The sequence below is a fragment of the Dermacentor variabilis genome, chromosome 3 (assembly GCF_050947875.1).
Source record: "Dermacentor variabilis isolate Ectoservices chromosome 3, ASM5094787v1, whole genome shotgun sequence".
Taxonomy (NCBI): domain Eukaryota; kingdom Metazoa; phylum Arthropoda; class Arachnida; order Ixodida; family Ixodidae; genus Dermacentor; species Dermacentor variabilis.
Window position 1 is genome coordinate 172,382,599 of NC_134570.1, and position 20,222 is coordinate 172,402,820.

The 20,222-nt window shown below is 45.8% G+C and overlaps 1 protein-coding gene across 1 annotated transcript; it reads left to right on the forward strand.

The window, feature by feature from the left end:
* The first annotated feature begins 3,908 nt into the window (after window positions 1-3,908).
* On the forward strand, window positions 3,909-19,921 carry LOC142574907 ((3R)-3-hydroxyacyl-CoA dehydrogenase-like). The gene is made up of 4 exons (XM_075683901.1): window positions 3,909-4,074; window positions 12,941-13,122; window positions 18,051-18,066; window positions 19,572-19,921. The coding sequence occupies exons 1-4, from the start codon at window positions 3,909-3,911 to the stop codon at window positions 19,919-19,921; spliced, it is 714 nt and encodes a 237-aa protein (XP_075540016.1).
* The last annotated feature ends 301 nt before the right edge of the window (window positions 19,922-20,222 follow it).

A 20,222-nucleotide genomic window follows, 5' to 3' on the forward strand; every position in this document is an offset into this window, starting at 1 on the left:
CGCTCTCACTACGGCCTTTAACGGCTTCTATTACCACTAAGGCATCGTTAGCTGCTAGCACTTTGGGTTCACCTATGAACGTGCTGCAAATCGCGCATGTGCTACTCCTTCTCTCGGCTTTCGACGAAGATCTGCTATCGACTTCCTACCACTTTCGCTGCGTCCAGCCTACAGATTTCTCAAGCCGCTGTTTACTTCGCTCGATTGACTGCTCTAAACCTTGAATCTCTTTGTTCAATGCAGCAACGTGCTGCCTCGTTACTTCTCTTAGGCCTTCTTCCTGGGAAATTTTTTTTTCAGTTGCTGCCTAACTTCTTCCAGTGTTTGCCTCATTTCTTCCTGTTCTTGCCTAATTGCTTCCTGTCCCTGTTTTTCGCTTAGAATTCGTTTACCTAGTTGTTTGATGAGTTTCTAATGATTGTCATATCGGAGGATGGTTTTACGAATTTCTGCTTCCGTCAAGTCCTCCTCTACGTCTACCACGAGCTCTTCACACAACCACAACAGGTGAGGTCTCGTCAAACAGAATATGACCATGGTCGCTACTTTAAGCTTTGGCTCTGCTGTGACACAATACTTGCTGCGATACCCACGCAAATCAGTATACAAGTAAAAGCTCCCCAGCGATTCAAATCTACACACACGGAGAAAGTGAAGCCTGGTAAATCTTACAGCCAAAAACAAACTCTTACCCACTCAAGCAGCACCATATCACCAGTCCTTCTCCGCTGTATCCAGTCAGTTGCAATAGGTGGTCGATCCCAAGTCGCGTCCTGCTTGATCGCGATACCGGTCGGTCACCATGTTCCAAGTCCGTGAGCTCTCATTGCTGTCTACGGGTTGTAGGCCGTTCCCACTGCTGCTACCAGATGTAGGAGTTGTGGTCGTGGTTGTAGGGAGGACCTGGCTCTTCGTTGGGAACTAGGAGTACAGGACTTAATTACGATATTTACATTAAAACATGAGATACAGTGCAACAGTCTAGCATGACTCCCGATTGGAGCACGCAAGACGAAGCACACAACACACGAGCTCCAAGCACCCCGAATGTCGAGCACACAGCTGCTTAAAAACACTCTGTCCTCACTAGATCCCTAGGTGAGGTAAAACTGCTGTCCAACCTTCGTCCAATCGGACTGTCCACAGTTGTTGGAGGCGTAGTCGACCCGCCTTTCAGGGAGAGGGCTCACACACTCACGTACGCATTTTGGATTCCCAGAACCCACCGAGTTGAGTAGGTCCTTGTAGCCTGGTTGTCACGCTGGACCCCAGCCGGCGCCTCTTAATTCCAGAGCTGACTTCTCAGGTAGCCGCCACGAGTGTCAGCAGACTGTGACGAATCCTGGGGCCCGGAGAAACGCATCGCAAAACATCCTTTTTCCGAGAAGCTCTCTTAGTGCAAACAGACAACGAAGGCGACCGCGAACCAAGTAACAATAGACGGTCCGACAAACGTGGCTTGACTTGCAGGCGCCGTCGACTCAACGAAGGAGGCGCATGGTTGATTAACTCTGCTGTGGTCTCCAGTTCTCCGAATGAAGTGCATGGTCGGTTGACGTTGCTGGCGTCGCCGGTTCTCTGAAGGAGGTGCATGGTCTGTTAACCTAGCTGGCGTCGCCAGTTTTCCGAAGATCGCCATCGCAGAACGATCGAAACTACTGCAGCGGGCCTCGATAGGTTTGTAGAGCACTACCCTTGCAGGCCCATCGTAACAAAGTACACGATGCGCAGGAGTACGATTCTGGTTATTTCTGGGTCCCCCTTCTTATACTTCGCGCGAATGCAGCTTCACATTTCTTCAGATTTTACTCAAACGACGTAATAAAACACTACATATCAAGATTGTTTGGTGCCACAAAGGAGCTTTTTCCTACTTTACGACTTGCGATGGCTACATTATTTTTAATAAAATTTGACAACGAACTATCGATCAATCATTCAAGCTGTGTCGGACATGGTCGAATAAATTTCAGGAACGAACTGTTCCATCGCACAGGGTTTCCCAGCTTATTTTAGGCAAGCTCCTTAGTAAAGCTGGTACAGTATACAATTATGAGACCTATGGCATTTGATGATCAGTACTCATACCCCACCAAGGTAATTTTATTGCCAGGTAGTTGTCGGCCGAATTATATACAAATAATTAATGCCTTTAATATTTGAATATATGGTGTAACTTTCAAAGGCAACATTATTGTTCTGTAGCTAAATAATCGAATTAGGTCTTTTCATCGCGCTATGTCAGTCGTAATTATTTTTCCGCTCTTCAACCACTATGCGCAAGGTCAGAAAGCGCCGCGTGATTTCGCTCCCACGCGCCACGGCAGTAGCGGTTCCTGGAGTTATTTCAAGGAACTCCGCTTATTGTCTCAGTGGGCAAGCGCCTGGTGATTGCGTTAGGCTGCCATCATTACGCGAAACAGGCAGATCATTGGTAGCCAGCTTTCAAAGGGGATGCCAATAAATCACCACAATCATAATCATCACCACTAGCATCGTACGGTGCCACTAGTCACGCAATGTAAGATGCACGCCGCGTAGCGTCGATGCGTACGCACTATGCATTGGAGTTGCATATTATTACGCCATGTAGCAGTTGCATAGGTAGCGGTACAAGGAAGGTTGTGTTTCCCATCAAACATGTCTCTCCTACCCACTCCCAAACTTGCCACTTCTGTGGTATGGTATGGCAAAACACTATCGAGGTCCTGCAGATCGTGAGTCATCAGCAAGCGGCCACACCCACGTGGGAAGCGGAAGACCAACAGCCCAGAGTTGGTCAGCCAGAAAAGGGCTGCGGAGAACCGCCTCCCATTTGACCGAGCTGTTATGGATGATAGTGCTTGAAACGGCACACCCCCAGAGCAGGTGTTCTAACGTGGCTATTTCTCCGCAATCCCGGCAAGTACCATCGGTGTAAGTATCCGGATAGATTTTATGTAAGAGCGACGGGGATTGGGATACGTATTCGTTTGCAATAGACAGAGCGTTAGTCCTTGAGCTCTGTTGAGCCACGCATGAGGAAGGAAGTAGGTTCTACGACTGAGAGATTGAAAGTTTGAAAGTTTATTTAACTTAATTAACGTATACAATGGGAAAGTACACACTTTGGGACCCAACAAAGTGTTTAGTAACCTCATTGTAGGAGGAGGGCGTGTCACTGTTTTTGCAGTCCATGTGTTTCTACGCTACTGTCATAGCAAGCAGCGCGCTCGTCTTTTCTTTTGAACCACTTTTTACCTTCAAATGGTTTAAAAATTTTAGCCGGATGCAATATCCTGGAAATGAGGTGGCTATGATGGCGTTGGCTTATTGCATTACTTATTCTTAATGAAATTCTGTTTGTCATAGCCACGTCAGTCATTGTCATTATTTTTATAGCTACACATTTTATGCCACCTACAGTGACAGATATTTAGTCTTCTTACAACAATGTCCCTTGAACCATTAGCACCCAATTTTGCCATTTCATTCAATATTTATTGACAACACATAATTTACTGACATGGAGTTATTTGGTGATATCAGATCCTAGGCACATTAAACACCACACTCCATAAACCTATGTATGCGGCCAGTACACTCCACGAACAGCTGTGGCCTACTGTACTTTATCTGAACAGCTCGGATCTGAACAGCTGTTCAGACCCCAGTGCTCCCCTATTGCTGGCGCATTCGCAAGTCCACGGAGAGCACTGAACCTATTTTATTCCCCCTCTCACCCCACGCCCCTCTCTTCGAACTACACACATAGACACTCCCTGCCGATCAGTTTCAATCCACTGCTTATGGGCAGGAGTTTCTCAGCGGTGTTTCAGATTCGAGGTCGTGCTTTGCGATTTCAGCTATTCTAAAGCCAGCTGCGTGTTACACGTATCGAATTTTAGTGGCAAAGTTGGTTGGTCACGATGGCTTCAGCGGACGCTTGTTTCTACGGACGTGTGGCCTTGGTAACTGGAGGTGCAAGCGGCATTGGCCAAGCAGTCTGCAACACTCTGGCCGCCGGCGGGGCCATCGTGGTCGTTGCTGACAAGCAGCTCGAGGCAGCACGAAAGGTTGCCCTGTCTCTGCCAGGTAGGTCGGCTATGATATTTCCGTCAGTATGGTGCTGTGAAGCTTGCCAAAAGTCGATACTTTCAGGGTTTTGCCCCTCAAAGTGGCCATCGCGTAATCGGGCAACTTAAAATTTACATAAAAAATAACGTTTTTTTCCAATTAGTGTGTACTCACAAGCGTCCGTAAGCATTAATTGCTGTTAATTACACCTTAATGCACGAGTGCTTTCCACTCTACGCCTAAATGCCGCAGTCGACGCTATAACAAAGGTGCAGGAAAGGCACTTTTCTGCATAGTAGAAACCAGATTTTCATGCACATCGCGACACTTTAGTACTTAGCGCTCGTTAACCGAAGAACCGAAGAGAGTCTCTATAGGTCACCTGAAACTAGCCTACCTTGGAGATACAGATCACTCACCTGCACCTGCAGAGCACAGACATGTGAGAGCGTAACCTCCCGTTGAATTCTCAATAATGTCCGCATCGCGGCCATTCCACGCTTGCGTTCTAGCGGTGGGTAGCTGTAGCGCCCGCATTTACTCAGATGCCACGGGGCGTCCACAAGAATCCCTGCAGAGCAGGAACGAAGAAATATAAAGTTGCGCGAGGGGCGTGTGCTCACTTATCAGTTCTGCAGTCCACAAACGCTTGCAGTCTCTACCAGTACTTGCACACTTTGACGACGACACAGATACGGAAATTCACGCCGGCGAAAGTAGCGTAGAAAAGACGGACTTGAAAGGGTCATAGCTTACTCTAGCCAATCGCTATCGAAAACACAAGCCAATTATTTTACGACGAAAAAAGAGTGCATTTCTCTTATTTAGGCAGGTCTTTAGATGTCGTAGGCGACTATGACGCATTGTGTTGGTTGGCAAACTTAGGTCCCTTGAGGTTGCCTTACACGGTGGAGACCCATGCCACAATAGTTAGACATCACTGCGGTCTACAAGTCTGGACGAATGCACTCTGACGCCCACTGCTTGTCTCTCGCCCCTATTTGACCGGCGCCTCGAGAACAGGACGACGACAATAGCTCAGACGACGTCACCGAACCGCGTGGTGGCTATGGTGTTGGACTGCTAAGCACGAGGTCGCGGGATCGAATCACAGGCACGGTGGCCACATTTCGATGGGTGCAAAATGAGTAGACTTAGGTTTCGGGGCACGTTGAAGAACTCAGGGTGGTCCAAATTTCCGGAGTCTCCCACGACGGCATGCCTCATAATCAGTTCGTGCTCTTGGCACCTAAAAACCCATAATTTAAGTTTTTGAAACCCAACTGTCACGAGCAGACACGGAGTTACGAAGCCTTCACTAGCACTTAGAGGGTTAGACCAATATATTTCAACGTGGACTATCCTCGTTTTCGCTGCAAAACAATGTCGTCATAAATAATTTTTACTAATACGTAGAAACTACCTTCTCGTTGTGCCCTCTACACTGCGGTCATAGGGTCTGCAAGCCCAACATGACGATCCGGCAGCAGGGCGTCTCATTTTATTACATACGGGCCGCGAGAACACAAGAGAAACAGTACTAGCCATATATGACCGCCGACGTCGCTCTTTACGTGAAGACATGCCGAGACTGTCAGCCAAACAAGATGCCATAGCAAAGGCCTGCGGTATTCCTACAGAATAATAAACCTCCTTCCCGAACTTGATGGCAGATTTGGATGGACGTACAGGGGTCTTTTGTCACGTCGACGTCGTGTAATAAGTTGACCGTCGTGGCCACCGATTACCTTACTCACTACGCCGAAACTACAGCCCTGCCGGAAGGTAATGCTGCCGAAGGCACTAAATTCTTTGTCCGAAATATATTGCTACGACAGGGTGGCCCAGAAGTCCTCATCAGCGACTGAACAGAATCTGTGTATCTGTCCCGCCAGTAGTGCACACATTCCCTTCGACTCGCACTCAGTGAAAATGCCAGATGTAGAAGTTAGATATAAAGGAATTTTAGCGCTTCTGCTGAACACGGACGTAAAAAAATTGGTGGGACCAGACGGTGTACGGAGTGCTTTTCTGCAAAGATATACAGAACTTGTAGCGCTGTATATATAAAATTTTATTTCACGCATCACTTTCCCAAAGTACAGTCCCTCATAACTGGCATATAGCTAAGATCGTACTCGTCGACCGATATCGTTATCGTATGTATGCTGCAAAATGTTCGCACATGTAATATCCAGATCGATTTACACCTGCGTTGAGAACACTCATTGTTCCCCAATCAACATGTATTCCAGTAGCGTCTCTTGACAGTCGCACAACTCCTTGAAACAGCTGTTGATTTCGTAGTCATTAAATGATACGAAACAATTGACGCCATTGGTCTTGTTCTATCAAAAGCATCTGATAGTGTACTCCATGCCGAACTGACTATAAAATAAGAGTTGTCGGAATTAACGAATGAACTTAACCTTATCCATGCGATCTTGCAGTCCATGCAGACCAGTCATGGGAGGACAACCTTCTACTAACCTCAGGCGAATGGTCGCCTGAGCTTGAGCTGGTCTGAGCACGATGCTTACCTATGTGTTAGCAATGTAGGATGGCATAGACGTGGAAACAGATGTGGAGCGATATTGGGATCGAACTTCGCTCGTCGGGCACAGCAGCTAACGCAATGCTCTAAGCACTAGGCCATGATCGCACCCATACTTCACGCGTGTCAAATCCACTAATTGAAACGTTTGGCACGTGCAGTTTCCTGCATTCTTTTCCTGCAAGGGAAGAATGCAGTTTCCTGCATTCTTCCCTTGTGGCACCTAGTGCCTTGGGGCGCTGTTTGAATGCAGCGTCTTCCCGATCCGCCTTTATAGGTGCCGAGTGGGAGCTGTCCACCTAAAACATTATTCATATTAATAAGGAAGAGGGAATTGAATGTGTATGAAAAAAATAGCATGCTGCAGGTGGCGACTGAATCCACATTTTCCACATTACGCCTCCTTCAAGTCAGCAATAAGTGGAGCAGCGCAACACAAGATGAAAGGAAAAGAAAAAAGGATCAAAGACAGTCGCTTTCGGTGTTTTGTTTCGTGACATTTGTTTGTAGGCTGCCATTCTGAAAATTCTGAAGAATAATTTTGTCAGGAATGTATCATCTGGTATGAGCAACTTTAGTGACTGAACCGTATAATATATCTCGCATATACCGCATGTAGTACAGCCGGGCGTGGCATATAGCATGCCTATGCCTAAAAATATTCGGAACTTCATGGCGACGCCGTCACCGAAGGAAAACATTTAATTGGAGTGTCCAGATAAGTGCTTTCGCAATGAACGCAATTCCGCCTTATTTCGCGTTGCACCACATATTGACAACCTGACACACGCGCAATGTGGAAGGTGTGGATTAAAAGTAATTCCATCTTGTTTCGCACTGAGCCAATTGTGCAGTATGGCAAACCTACTAGCCCAATCCGCCACCAGTCAAGTTGCAAAACGCTTAACTTGGAACGGGAAAGGCCTGACGCTCAATATACGAAGTTTAGGTCGGGTGCAGTAGTCATGGATATAGTCTACTAATAAAAGTAGTTTGTTCAAGCACCGTAGAGCGCCACGTATTGCTTTGTTGCTGGGAGCGTGTAAAGATGTAGGCACAGGCGCTGCAGTCGCACCCACTGTACAGTGTGCGTTTTTGGTGCGTTGTGGCGTGCAAAGAAAGTCCGATCTGCTTGGCGAAAAAGTACATTTCTTCGGTGTTTACCTTGTCAAGCGATTACCTGCCCTCGGTGCGGGTATTGTGCACGGTGATGTGCCTGCTTATTTTTTGATTGGCCAAATAATGCACTCGAACATAGAATATTTGCGAAAACAATTCCTAGGCTCTTTTAGGTTGTTGTCATCGAAGTAAACTTAATAAACTAAGTTCGCAGCTTCGGCGATGTGTGCAGTGACACTGGAACGCGATATCCGGATGCACGGTTACCGCAGCTCAGGAAAATAAAGTTGAAGGTCACTCCATTTCACAAGGGCTTAGATTTGTTCAGCGCCAGTATGCGCAAGAAATCCGCAGGCTTACGTCACCACAGCGTCCTGCGCATTCAATATCAGACTGCCGACTGACCAAGCGAAACGGGCGTGAGGACTTGCTACCTGCCGCGGTGGTTCTGTGAGTAAGGGCTTAAATTGCGGAGCTCGTGGTCCCTGGTTCGACCCCGGCCGCCGCGGTGGCATTTCAGTGGCGGCGAAATGCAAAAACGCTCGGAGTCTTAGATTGCGGTGCACGTTAAAGAATCCCAGGTGGTAATTAATATTCCGGAGTCCTCCACTACTGTGTGCCTAATCAGGCCGTGGTTTCGGCACGTAATACGTCTGAATTTGACATTCTTTTGCTCGTTATATGTTTAGCAAGTGCTTCAATGAAGATGTCTTGTCCAATCAGATTTCTGTCGTGGCGCAAATGCTGTTGTGCGTTCTAGAATATACGCGAGCTCGAGCGATTATTCTGCAATGACCTGCGATTTATGAATAACAAGAAGACGTGCCTTAAATCGATATCCGTGGTGAACCGATGCAAAAGTGGTCACCATGAAAAAGCAAAACAAATTGGGTGAGAAAAAAAATAATAATCACGAAGATAATAATCAGTCTATCTGCATCAAAGACATACAGGATGCTGGAGACCAGAGGAAAAAGTTGGCGACATAGATGTTTTGAGGAAGCCACAGGCCACCACAAAAATAGTGGTTATAAGGTTACGTGATGCCATATACGCAAATCATGGTGAGCCTCCAGAAAGTTGCCAACAATGCGATGGAACATACTGAATCGCGACAGTTTTATGAAGAAGAATAAAAGACGATTTACATTCATGGCAGCGAAACAAGAACACTATGAAAACTAATGCTGGATCTATCGGCAGTTGAAGTGGTTAGACAAAGAGATATTAAGGGGGTTTTAAATGAACACCTAGATGTTTTAAAGTTACGGTCTTTAATGTAAGCTTGTCTTTGTCCAATGTATTTAGCAGCCTTGTTAACTTGTTTTTTAATGTTTGTTGACCGTATATTGTTTTGTGTGTTCGGTATTTCGTCGGCTCAGTCTTTCTTGTGGGATACAGGGCAATGTTTTCTGCTAGATATGCCAGCTGCGGCAGAAAAGACGCACCATTTTTAGTTCTCGCTTAAAACTTTTGCAAATTCTATAATCGAACATCCTAGTGACTTCCGAAATGTCGTATTTGCTGAACAAAGGAGAAGTGTGAGTGTAATTGGAAACACCATTTAAAGCTCGTAACGAACATTTATGTAATCTGTGTAATTTCTGGAGGTTGAATTGTGTTGTTCCCCATAGTAGCAACAACAGTTTAAGCTCGATACAAACAAAGCGTTATAAATAGTTTTCATAATGCTACCTGGTAGAGTACTGCGGTTTACTAAAATTACTCAAGTTTACTGCGACAACTTAGCTTGCGTGGTGTCAATATGTGTATTCCGTAGCATCTCGTGATTAAAAATCATTTCTAATGTTTCAAAAGCTTTGTGCGATTTCCACCTGACATTCAGCTACTGAAAGAGAAGTCGGTATTGGAACTTATGTATTTTTAGTGCGACAAAATATTGCTTTGGTCTTCGAGACATTTATTCTTAAAGAGTTTTGGTTAGCCCATCCTTGTAATATCATTATCGGCAGGTTTCCCTCATCGATTAGACGATTCTCGTATTAGAGAAATGCTGGCATCATGAGCTAAACAACTAATTTAGCAGATTCATGTATGGATAGAATCTCATTTATACACATGTTAAATAAGAACGGCCCGAGAATGTTACCCCGTGGTACATCGGACGTAGGCGGCTACGGGTCGGAGCAATTATGATTATCGCTGCGACCGTACGCAACGTACGGTTGCAGCGATAAACCGAGAAGCCACGTGTGTTAGATAAGATTTCATGGTCTGTTATATGTGGATGGAGCCAATTTTCGGTAAGTACAATGATATGTGGGTTAAATGTGTCGACTGTGGAAGTGAACGAATCGCGTTTGTTTTTGATGTTTCGAATGTTAGTGAAAGGGACAGACACGGGGGATAAGTGTCTTGCGCTGTATCTCGCACTTCCCTATGGACGATTAGGTGGTACAGTACACGGTTCGATGCTAACACGCGTGTGTTGTGACTTGCACTCTGTCACGCTGCAAAGTGCACGTTATAGTTTGCATTATAACAAAAAAACAAAAGAAATTTCCCAACCACCTATGCCCGCTTCGTTCTTGTAATTTCCGAAAGATGAGCCCCACTATTCTGCAGGCCATGCACGAGGATCCCACGTCCGGACATCTAGGAGCAGTGCATACGCTCCAGCCTGCCCAAGAACGGTCTAAGGTCCACGTATGCATCTGTTGGCTGAACTGGACTGGTCTGGACTGAACTGGAAGTGGTCAGCTGTGGTCAGAGTCGATGCACAAACATATAGCTTGACCAGCCGAACTCATAAAACAGCCGACACTTCCTAGCTCTACTTTTCAAGCCAGTTCGAATTGACCTCGTGATTCCCTTTCTCCTCTAAACAAAAGGCAACCGCTGGATCATTGTATGCACTGACTACCTGACAAGATGCTGCGATACTGATTTACCGTCTGACACCACCAGCCAAGTCACCCTCTCCATGCTGCACTCAATCATCCTCCGTCGTGGCGTGTGTCCTGCTTAAGTTATCGTCAGTGACCGCGGCCGCCAGTTTCTGTAGATGCTGTAGAATAGCTTCAACGTCTGGACACTTCCCGTTCTCGCGACTCCACACTATATCACCCGCAAACAGATAGGCTGACGCCGTGCACCAAACGCATACTTGTGAACATCTTATCTGTACTATTCGGTAGGACAGGATGCCCGTCCAACTAGCGTAGCAGACTGCATAGAGATGTAGGGGGCGATGGCCTTCCAAAATCCTTCTGGTATAGCCGTAGGTTTGTTTTTAGAGTTGGTAAGCACCTACTTTGAATGAACTTATGTGGAGTGGAATGGGGACATCTTCATAGAAAAGCATGGTATCTGCATTGGATCTGGCATTGCTCCCGTTTTGCGCGACAATTTCTTAGCAAACTTAGACAGACTGTTGCAACAACGACGAACACCCATGCAACTACTACCTGTGTTTAGATTTGGTAATGACTTTGCAGTAGTCTTAACATGTGACGAGGAGGACTTGCAAAAGCAGTCTTCCGAATTAATTTCAGTTTTTCGTCTAGGCCTAGCACCTTTAATAGTGTCCCACGAGCTGCCTATTGACTGCTCTTTTTAAGTTTTCTTGGTTTAAGGCTACAATTCTTATTCAAACATGTCTGCTGGGAATTCTAGTCTAGAGCAAAAAAAGCAATTTTTGATGTTTGATTATTCGCATTCGAAGCTCTTAAACCGCAGTGTCGTTTATTTATCCTTTGACAATACCTAAAAAATCAAGCGTTCATCGGCTGCGAAAGTTTTGTCGAACAGGTTCGTCGCTTAATTGAAGCGGGATGTCCGCGAGCAATGCTCTCTGCGATTGCAGAAAAAGTGCTGAAGCTGAAGAAGCAAGGCACTAATGCCAACCACGCGGGAGCACAAGAAGGACCAAAGAATCTGTCTTCTATTCCTTACACACATTTTGTTTCGCATAACTTCATTAAAGTGGCTGCAAGGACGGGAGTAAATGTAGTTTTTACCGCACCCGACAAGCAAGCGGAAATCTGCAGCGCGGTTAATAAAGAAGAAAGAAAGTCTGTGTTTATTAAAAATCATCACGATAAGCCTTTACAGTGCACTGAAAACGTGGTCTACGCAATTCCTTTGGATATCGGCACGTCATTCATGGGTCAAACGGGAGACGCCCAAATTACAGATTTAAATAACGTAAGTACAGCACAACTAAAATAATATCAGGGCATATAGGTATTCATTGTACGTGCTGCGGTTGCGCACCATTATTGCGAAAGACCTAGCATAATGTTGAAATCAACAGATAGACTAACAAGGAAGATCGTTGAAGCCTTAGGTATTAAAAAGCTGGGTGATTCTTGCGTTAACGAGCTGTACGTCATACTCTCATGGAAAGATGTATTCCTTACAGGAACCGTTGTACACGCGTAGTAGGTTCGACCTTGTGTCTCTTATATTTTCCTATCTTGTGTTTCTTCGTGTTCAGCCTGTACTTACTGCTATTGCGTACTGAAGAATATAAACTAGTCACAATTATTATATGATAAGTAGTAGTTTCAGATCTAAACAAGAAAACAAAACAACAAATAAATGTTAAAACTGCGTACACTAATGAAAGTACATGTAATAGTGTTCCGCAAATGCGCCTATTTCTCATTTTGTCAAGCTTTTTAAATAATGTAACAATATTTAAAAGGAAATTAATGTTACTTGACATTTTCAGATTACGCGGCACAGTCCCCAGTAAGCTCTTCCGAATTTTTACCACTTTCTGCTGAATGTATTTCTGGCACAAGACAGATCCAAACATATATACCTATTCAAACACTATGATCGAGACATGCTGTATTTGAAGACTATTTAAAATCATTGCAACAGAGCTTTGGAATGCTGGCGTTCCTGAATGGTTCATATTACCTGCAGCTCTTGTGCTACGCGCTGGTAGCGTAAATATAGTAATGGCTACCAATTCATTATTCATCATTATTCGACGTTTGAGTTGAGCTGCTTTTAAAGTGTAAAATAAATCTAAAGGTAGCACGTGGACATACTGGAATACAGCCTGGCAGAGGACGTAGTTAAGCGCGGTTAGAAGACCGAAAGGAAAGAGGACAACCCAATTGTGTGGATAGTTTTACGTGGCTCCTTCATAAGTGCAACGATAACCAGCACGTCTCCTATCACCGCACTGCAATCGCATCTGTACCACGCTCGTGACAACTAATTCTTGTCTTGCAGGGGACGCCGAGCACCAGGCCATGTTTGTCGACGTGGGCGAATCCGTGTCCGTGGAGCAGCTCTTCGACAAAATCAGGAGTGCGTTCTCCGAGCCGCTGAGCATAGTCGTCCACTGTGCCGGTATACTGGGCACGGCACCACTCTGCGAGTGCACGGATGAGCTCTTTGATGACGTCATCAGGGTGAATTTGAGGGTGCGGTATTGGCTGCTAGCTGCAATACAAAGAGCAGTGCCTAATTTCTGCGGTATTACATGTTATCAGGCAGTGATAAGTATTTCTCACATGTTCAATTGTTTTTTTTTCGCAAATCTTACTTAGCAAACCTATTTCAGCACAATTAGTGAATTACCCTGTTGTTCCTTCCTTTATATATTTACTTTATATTTCGTCAATTTAGGTTTCATTTGTCAACCAGAGGTGCAATTGTACTCATTGCTTTAATTTCCAACTTGCCATTTTCATTATTAACCGGACACCTCCAAATAAAGCATAGTTGCTTTATTTCCTCTTAAAAAATTTTATTCCTAGTTTTTTCAAATGCTGCATCTGTACTTCCACTTCCTTTGGAATACAATGCCCGCTGGACCCTAATTTAACGCCAGCGTACACAGGCGCCGTTCTTTTTAACAGCGGAGCTGTTTTAGCTTTTAGTTCCGTGTTGTAGCGTTACCATAAAGCTAAGCTCAGCTGCACGCCGTCTCGCGTTGCCTAGCAACCAACTGCGAGACTACCCAGCCACGTAACCTCTTCGCACTGCAAGGGCGTAGGGCGGAGTCGTGACGTTAGAGGCAAGTAAATGCTCGGAACAGCTGGCATGGCGATACACCTCTCGCCTCCTCTACTCCTTGCGTATGTGCTGCTGCCATGGGAAGACCGAAGTCCGGGCGCCCGAAAAAGATGCGGCTTACCAGGAAGAGCGCCGTACTGCCAACGGGAAGCGATGCGTCGCCGCCGAGCTGAACCGGAACACCACGCCGAAGCTGCGGCTAAGAGGAGGCGATGCCGAGTCGAGGATCCCGAGTTTCAGTCCAGGGAACGCGAGAGTCCACGCCTGAATGTTCGACGTCGCCGAGAAAGCGATAACGCCTTAGACTGCTCGAAAACTTCCAGCGTCAAGCCCGCCGAGACAATTTAGCAAGACCTAGCATAACCTCGTAAAACCTGGAAACAACTGAGCCAAGCCTACCATAACCCCGCAAGGCCTAGGAACGACTTAGCGAAGCCCACCAACGACTTGGCACAACCTTGAATAACCTCGCAAAACCTACAAAAAAATTAGGCAAGCCACATAAAAGCTGGGTGATCACAAGCTCCGCTTTTGCCTTGCACCGCTAGTGCCAGCTGCGCACGCTTTCCTTTTTTTTTTACCACCCGTACTTGTGTGAAGAAATGCTAGCTGAAGCCTTTGCTCGCTGCTGCTTTCTTACTACTATATTAAAACATCCCCTGTTTGAACATTCAGATTTCCTTCGCCCTCTACGCACCAGTTTATTCCCCACGCTCATTGCTGATAGGTGAGATGGAAATTATGATAATGCCGAGGAACGCAGTTGTGACCCTCACGGACACAAATGCCCTTGACACAACGTTGGCTCTAACCAACACATGCCGTATTTGACGACTATAGTCAAATACGGGAATCTTCTGGGATGACTATAGTCATCCCAGAAGAGCTTCGGAATTCTGACGTCGCTAAATGTTACCCTGCAAATGTGTACTGCAATTGCTTCAATAACTCGTGCCATTCACATCGCTCTTGCTGTTCTGGGAAATAATGCATCAAACGTTACCGCGATTTCCCAGACTGAAAAAAAAAGGGGGGGGGGGTTGCTTCGAGAGCAAGGAAAGTACGCATTACGACAGACGCCATCGGATTTCGAGTGGCAGTTATAGTTTATGAATTTTTTTCTCGGAAAGCACTGCACCAAATTCGACGAGGTTTGTTCGAATAAAAAGAAAAGGTTAAAATCTAGATACAACAGGCAGCGCATTTTCTTTATTCCTTCAACATTTTTACGAACACTGCTAACGATTTCCAAATTGGGAAAATAAGTATCACGTATCAACTAAAAAATAAAATATTATATTGTGATTCTGTAAACTACCCCTGGTAATGCCTACACACATAGAGCGAACGAAGTTGACTTATTACCTGCAGCGGTAGCTTTGTGGCGCATCTCTAACTGCACTGCAGAGCTGTAGGTCGCAGGCTCGATCACGGCCTTGGCGACCGCTTTTCTGGCGAATTGCAAATACGTACTCGTATACTTAGATTTAGCTGCACTGTCAAGAATCTCCGGGTGGTCGAAATTATTCCCGAGTCCCCCACTGCGGCGCGCCCCATAATCATAAGTCATGGTTTCACCACGTAAAACCGCAGAATTTACAAAAATTTTTTCGAAACCGCCAAATGGGCCATTGGGCGAAAAGACGGCGGCGGCTGTACCAGCAAAACTTCCTATTATCGGCGAGGCCACGCCGGGATCGTGCGCACATTGGCTCGCGATCGTTGGCTCGGGCCTCGGCGGAGCAGAGCGGGCGAAAGGGGACGTCTGTTGCCGCGGTATTGGGTGAGGGCAGATGGCATACCCGCGACGCCACGTCACCCTTCCTCCCGGATGCCTGCGTTATCCGCGCGTTCCTTGACCGCGCAAGCTACCGCCTGCTTTCTAACTGCGCCTCGGTAAGGACAAATCAAAACGTGCCAAGTGCCTCAACGCGCTCGCTTGCCCGCAAGGGGTTCATAAATCGGAGGACTGCTCAGCGGCGTTGCAGTGGACAATAATGCTTTCGCTCTCACAACTCATAACAAGTGCTCAAGTGAGCTTGGATATTTTGCAGCGAAGCTGTTAAGGGCTCCTTTCCCCACTATCGCGTCCGCGTGTAGATAAAAATCCCGAAGTTAGCGCAATGCCGGGCTGACCCGCGGCAGAGGTGACGCAGACGTTAAACACTCCCGATACGTGGGCCGAACCCGAAGATAGTGCAATACCGGGCCGACCAGCGGCGAAGGTGCAGTTCGTCATAAGGGGCACACATACATAGCTTCGCAAGCCGTCCTTGTTCACACAGTGGAAAGGTACTGAGTTTTTTATTGATTTTTTATATGTCACATTGAAATGTACAACTTTTTAGTGAGTAGGAATGCTACCAACGCCGGTGAACGATGCAGAAATTTCAGGTAATCTGTGAATTTACAGATTAAGTTTACCCCCTTTAGTTGCTTTAGACACAGATGCACTTTACGGAGCGGCGATATTTGTTTTGGTGCAGAGTAAACTGGAAAACTACGTAAATTATAGGCTTCAATTTTTGTAAATTATTCCGGCCACGGCGGCCCCATTTTAGTGAGGTACTTTGATTAGGGTGCACGTTAAAGAACTCCTGAAGGTATTAATTTCCGTAGCCCCTCACTATGGCGTGCCTCATGACAGATCGTTTCGGAAAGTAAAACCCCGCAGTTTAATTGTTGTTTTAATTTTTGTATATTACCAGTTCATGAATATTTGTAAAACATTTCAGGCTTTAACGTGAAACATTATTTTCTTGAGTGAGTATAGAACTTAACATTCTGGCTCAAATGCAACAAATTCTACTGATGTCCGTGCAATGGGGGTCTAATAAAATATTCAGTTCATCGATTTTTGTATAAAGAAACCGGAGTTCACCCCATGCTGAAGCTTCCTATTAAAAAGTATTGCTAACCAGTATGCGTTAACGTGCAAATAATGCCGGCGAACAAGCCAGTGCTTGCACAGTCTCTAAAACACAATTTTCTAGAACTCATCTTTCAATAAACAGTTAAAAGGGTTAAACAGGTTAAACAAAAAAGTATTCTTAGCAAACACATATTTCTTTCACCCCACCAGTTCAGCTTTACGAAATATTTTTTTCTTTAAAACCGCCTGCCAATGCTCGTGGGCCTTATACATAAAGTTGTTAAATTACAAATTAAATTATGTGATCTTACGTGGCGGAACAATAATGAGGCACGCTGTATGGGGGTGGGAGGAGGGGACTCTGGATTAACTTTGACATTCTGGGGTTCTTGAACGGGCGCCTAAATCTAAGTGCACGGGTGTTCTTGTATTTCGGCCCTGTCGAAATGCGGCCGCTGTGGCCGGAATATGACCCCGCGACCTCGTCTTTCGCAGCCAGAAATTCATTGATGTTGGATTATTATTTGGTAGGAGGAATTTTCATGGATATTGCAAAATCGTATATTTATTGCCTCACGATAAACTTAAGGGAAAATGATATTGTTATACTCCGAAAGGAGCACCTTAAGCTCTTTTTGAGAGTTATTTAGGAGTATGCATCATATCATTCACTTTGATGCAGCGCAATCTGATGTTGAAATTATGAATTCGGTTCTGCAACGCTCATTTTGGGCTATGCTCTTCTTACTGTGTATTGATAATGCGACCTCACAGTTACTGCATACCTGACCTGTGTTTTATGTAGATGACGCAACATTACTCACTACCAGCCGTCAATAAAAAAATATATTGTAGTTGCTAAGCTTAGCAAATACATGTAGATTCTGCAGCACATGACGTAAACAAAGCTATTAGGGCTCCCAGTTGAAGCACGACTACTAGAGGGACTACTACCACTACTACTACTGCTGCTGCTGCTGCCTCCGCCAGTGATAGTGCTGCTTCATTGGTGCTGGTGCTGTTTGAAGTGACGCAACACAGTAGCGACAAGAATACTGAACTGTTTATTGATCTGCACTTGAGCTTTAAAGGGACACTAAAGAGAACATTTATTTCTTCTGCATCAGTAAATTACCTTTCTACAACACCAAAACACCACTCTTACCACGATAAGCTGCTCGGTAAGGCAGAAAAAAGCGCACGAAGGAAAGACGGGCGGCGACGCCTCCTTGAAGTTCCCACACCGTCGCTGTGACGTCATATATTTTGATGACATCTTATAGGGCCCACTTATTTATTATATAGCGGTACAGATCGACTACATTGTGTTCTTAATGATGTGGTGGTGGTGGTGGTGAATTGTAGCAACAGGCGGGTTTAGCCTGGCGATCAAGGCCAGCAATTGCTCCGCCCGAGCGTCTCGCACAATACCGCTGAAGGGTTTCACCATATGTCCATCAAACCAGTCTCAAGAATTCGATGAGGAGACGTGAAGTTTCTTTGCAGGCAATAACTGATCCCTCGGGAAATATAAGGTGTTGCAGGCGCGCATGCGGAAGGTCCTTGTTTTGCAGATTCTTCAGGAGAGTGTCTCTTTCATCTTGGAATTGCTGGCAGGACCACAAAAAGTGCTCAATGTCTCCTGTCTCGTTGCATGCCGTACAGTTCGGAGAATTGATTCGCCCCGTTTTAAATAACCAGGCCGGTGTATTAGCAGATCCTGTCCTTATTCGGTATAGAATTGAGGCTTCCTCTCGGTGCAATCTCTTGGTTACGCAGGGCATATGCGGTGGAAACTAAAGCGACGCAAAGTGATTCCGAATGTCAGACTTTGGCACTTGATTACTCTTTCGAGCCTTGATTTTGGGAGGATGATAGAGCGCTGCGTATGCAAGCGCATCAGCTTTGTCGTTTCCTGAGATACCAGTGTGGGAGGGAATCCACTGAAACTTTACTGTGAAGCCTTTGTTGAGTTCTTTCACGATGGCTAGTGATTTACGTGGGAACTTGAGGGATGGAACACCACGGTATACTTGTTGTAATGCGGCCTTTGAGACCGTAAGGACAACCACATTCTGCGGAGGCAGTCTTTAGTTTACGCAGAGAAGAAGCTATTTCTACGCCTTCCACAACTGTCGACGAGGCTATACAGTCCAGACGGCCAGACCACGTATATCTTATAGAGGGAATATAGAATACAGCTGCGCAGCTGTCTTCGTCTGCCTTGACAGAGCCATCTGTGTATACTTGTAGGTGATTCGGGTAAGTCGTGTTCAGGTGTTCCAGGACTAATGACTTAAATCTGCAGATGGAATGCAGCTCTTTGATTGCAATCGTGGTACACTTAAGTTACATGTGATGTCCTCGAATGTCCAGGGTGCTTCTATCCTTTCCTCAAACATCAAACATGGCAAGTTTCGGGAACATTTGCTCAGCCAACGCGGCCCAAATGCAAAAACATACTTTGGAATCCCTGACGTCGCACTGACGTACCGGCGTCGGGGTTTTGGCGCGAAATTCAAATACTGATACTTTGACGTTCATTTTCTCGCCTAACAATCGAACTATTATTCTTAAATTACTGCCTGCAGGGTTCTCAAACAATGCTTTATTATTTCAAACTGATTTATTGCTTCGATTTAGTGTCCCTTTAATTAACTGAAAACCACGTCAGTTGCAACACCCGCTGCGGCCGAGCACATCGTTTCTTGCTGATAGCTCATAAGGAACTCGGGCACGCAAGTGTGCTTTATCGACGACGCGGCTGTGGTGATGTTGATTATCAGTTGTTTGGTTGTGTTCGGGGCGAGGATTATCGTCATGAGGGTATCATAGTTCTGAACATACGTGCACCACAAATTGTGATGCGGCAAACATCTGAAGCCTCGCCTTTGTTTTTGCAGGGTACATTCCTGGTGAATCGTGCAGCTGGCCGTGATATGTGCCGATCTGAGATGCCACTTCCGAAAGGGGGAGCAGCCATCGTGAACATATCCAGCATTGCGGCGAAGTGCTGCTCTGCGTCATCAGCCGCGTACGCCGCCGCGAAGGCCGGCGTCGTTGCAATGACCAAGTCTGCCGCGTCGGAACTTGCAGAGCATGGCATCCGCTGTAACGCAGTGATGCCTGGATGGGTGGAGACTCCTTTCATGGCTCACGCTGGTGCAGCCGTCAAGGCTAAAGCGATATCGAGCACACCGCTCAGGAGGACCGCCCAGCCATGGGAGATAGCCGAAGCCATCAAGTTCCTCTGCTCACCGGCTGTGAGCTCCTTTATCACGGGAGCTACTCTTGAGGTCACCGGAGGATACTACATGTGAATTGTTTTTCTGATATTTATTAATCAACAAAGCGATACGATAAAAAATGGTTTTGGGTTGATATATCACGTGTACCTGTCTGCCAGTATTTTCATGAGATTTTTGCAGTGGTCTCACATTGAAGAACAATGTAGAAATAGCGTGTATTTGAGGTTTGAAGTGGACCACAGGAAAATGATTTTACCAGTCACTGGTTACCTGTAAGTATGGATGGCGATCAGTGCAGCTTCACATGGACCGAAAACGAAAATATATGCACCGTCTTCAACGGTGTAATGTTGTGCGTGCCTTCTGCCATGTA

Excerpts from the sequence above, each read along its gene's own strand:
- LOC142574907 (XM_075683901.1), top strand. The coding sequence starts at position 3,909 with ATGGCTTCAGCGGACGCTTGTTTCTACGGACGTGTGGCCTTGGTAACT. Across the intron at positions 4,075-12,940 it reads GGTTGCCCTGTCTCTGCCAG|GGGACGCCGAGCACCAGGCC; the intron begins GTAGGTCGGCTA and ends CTTGTCTTGCAG.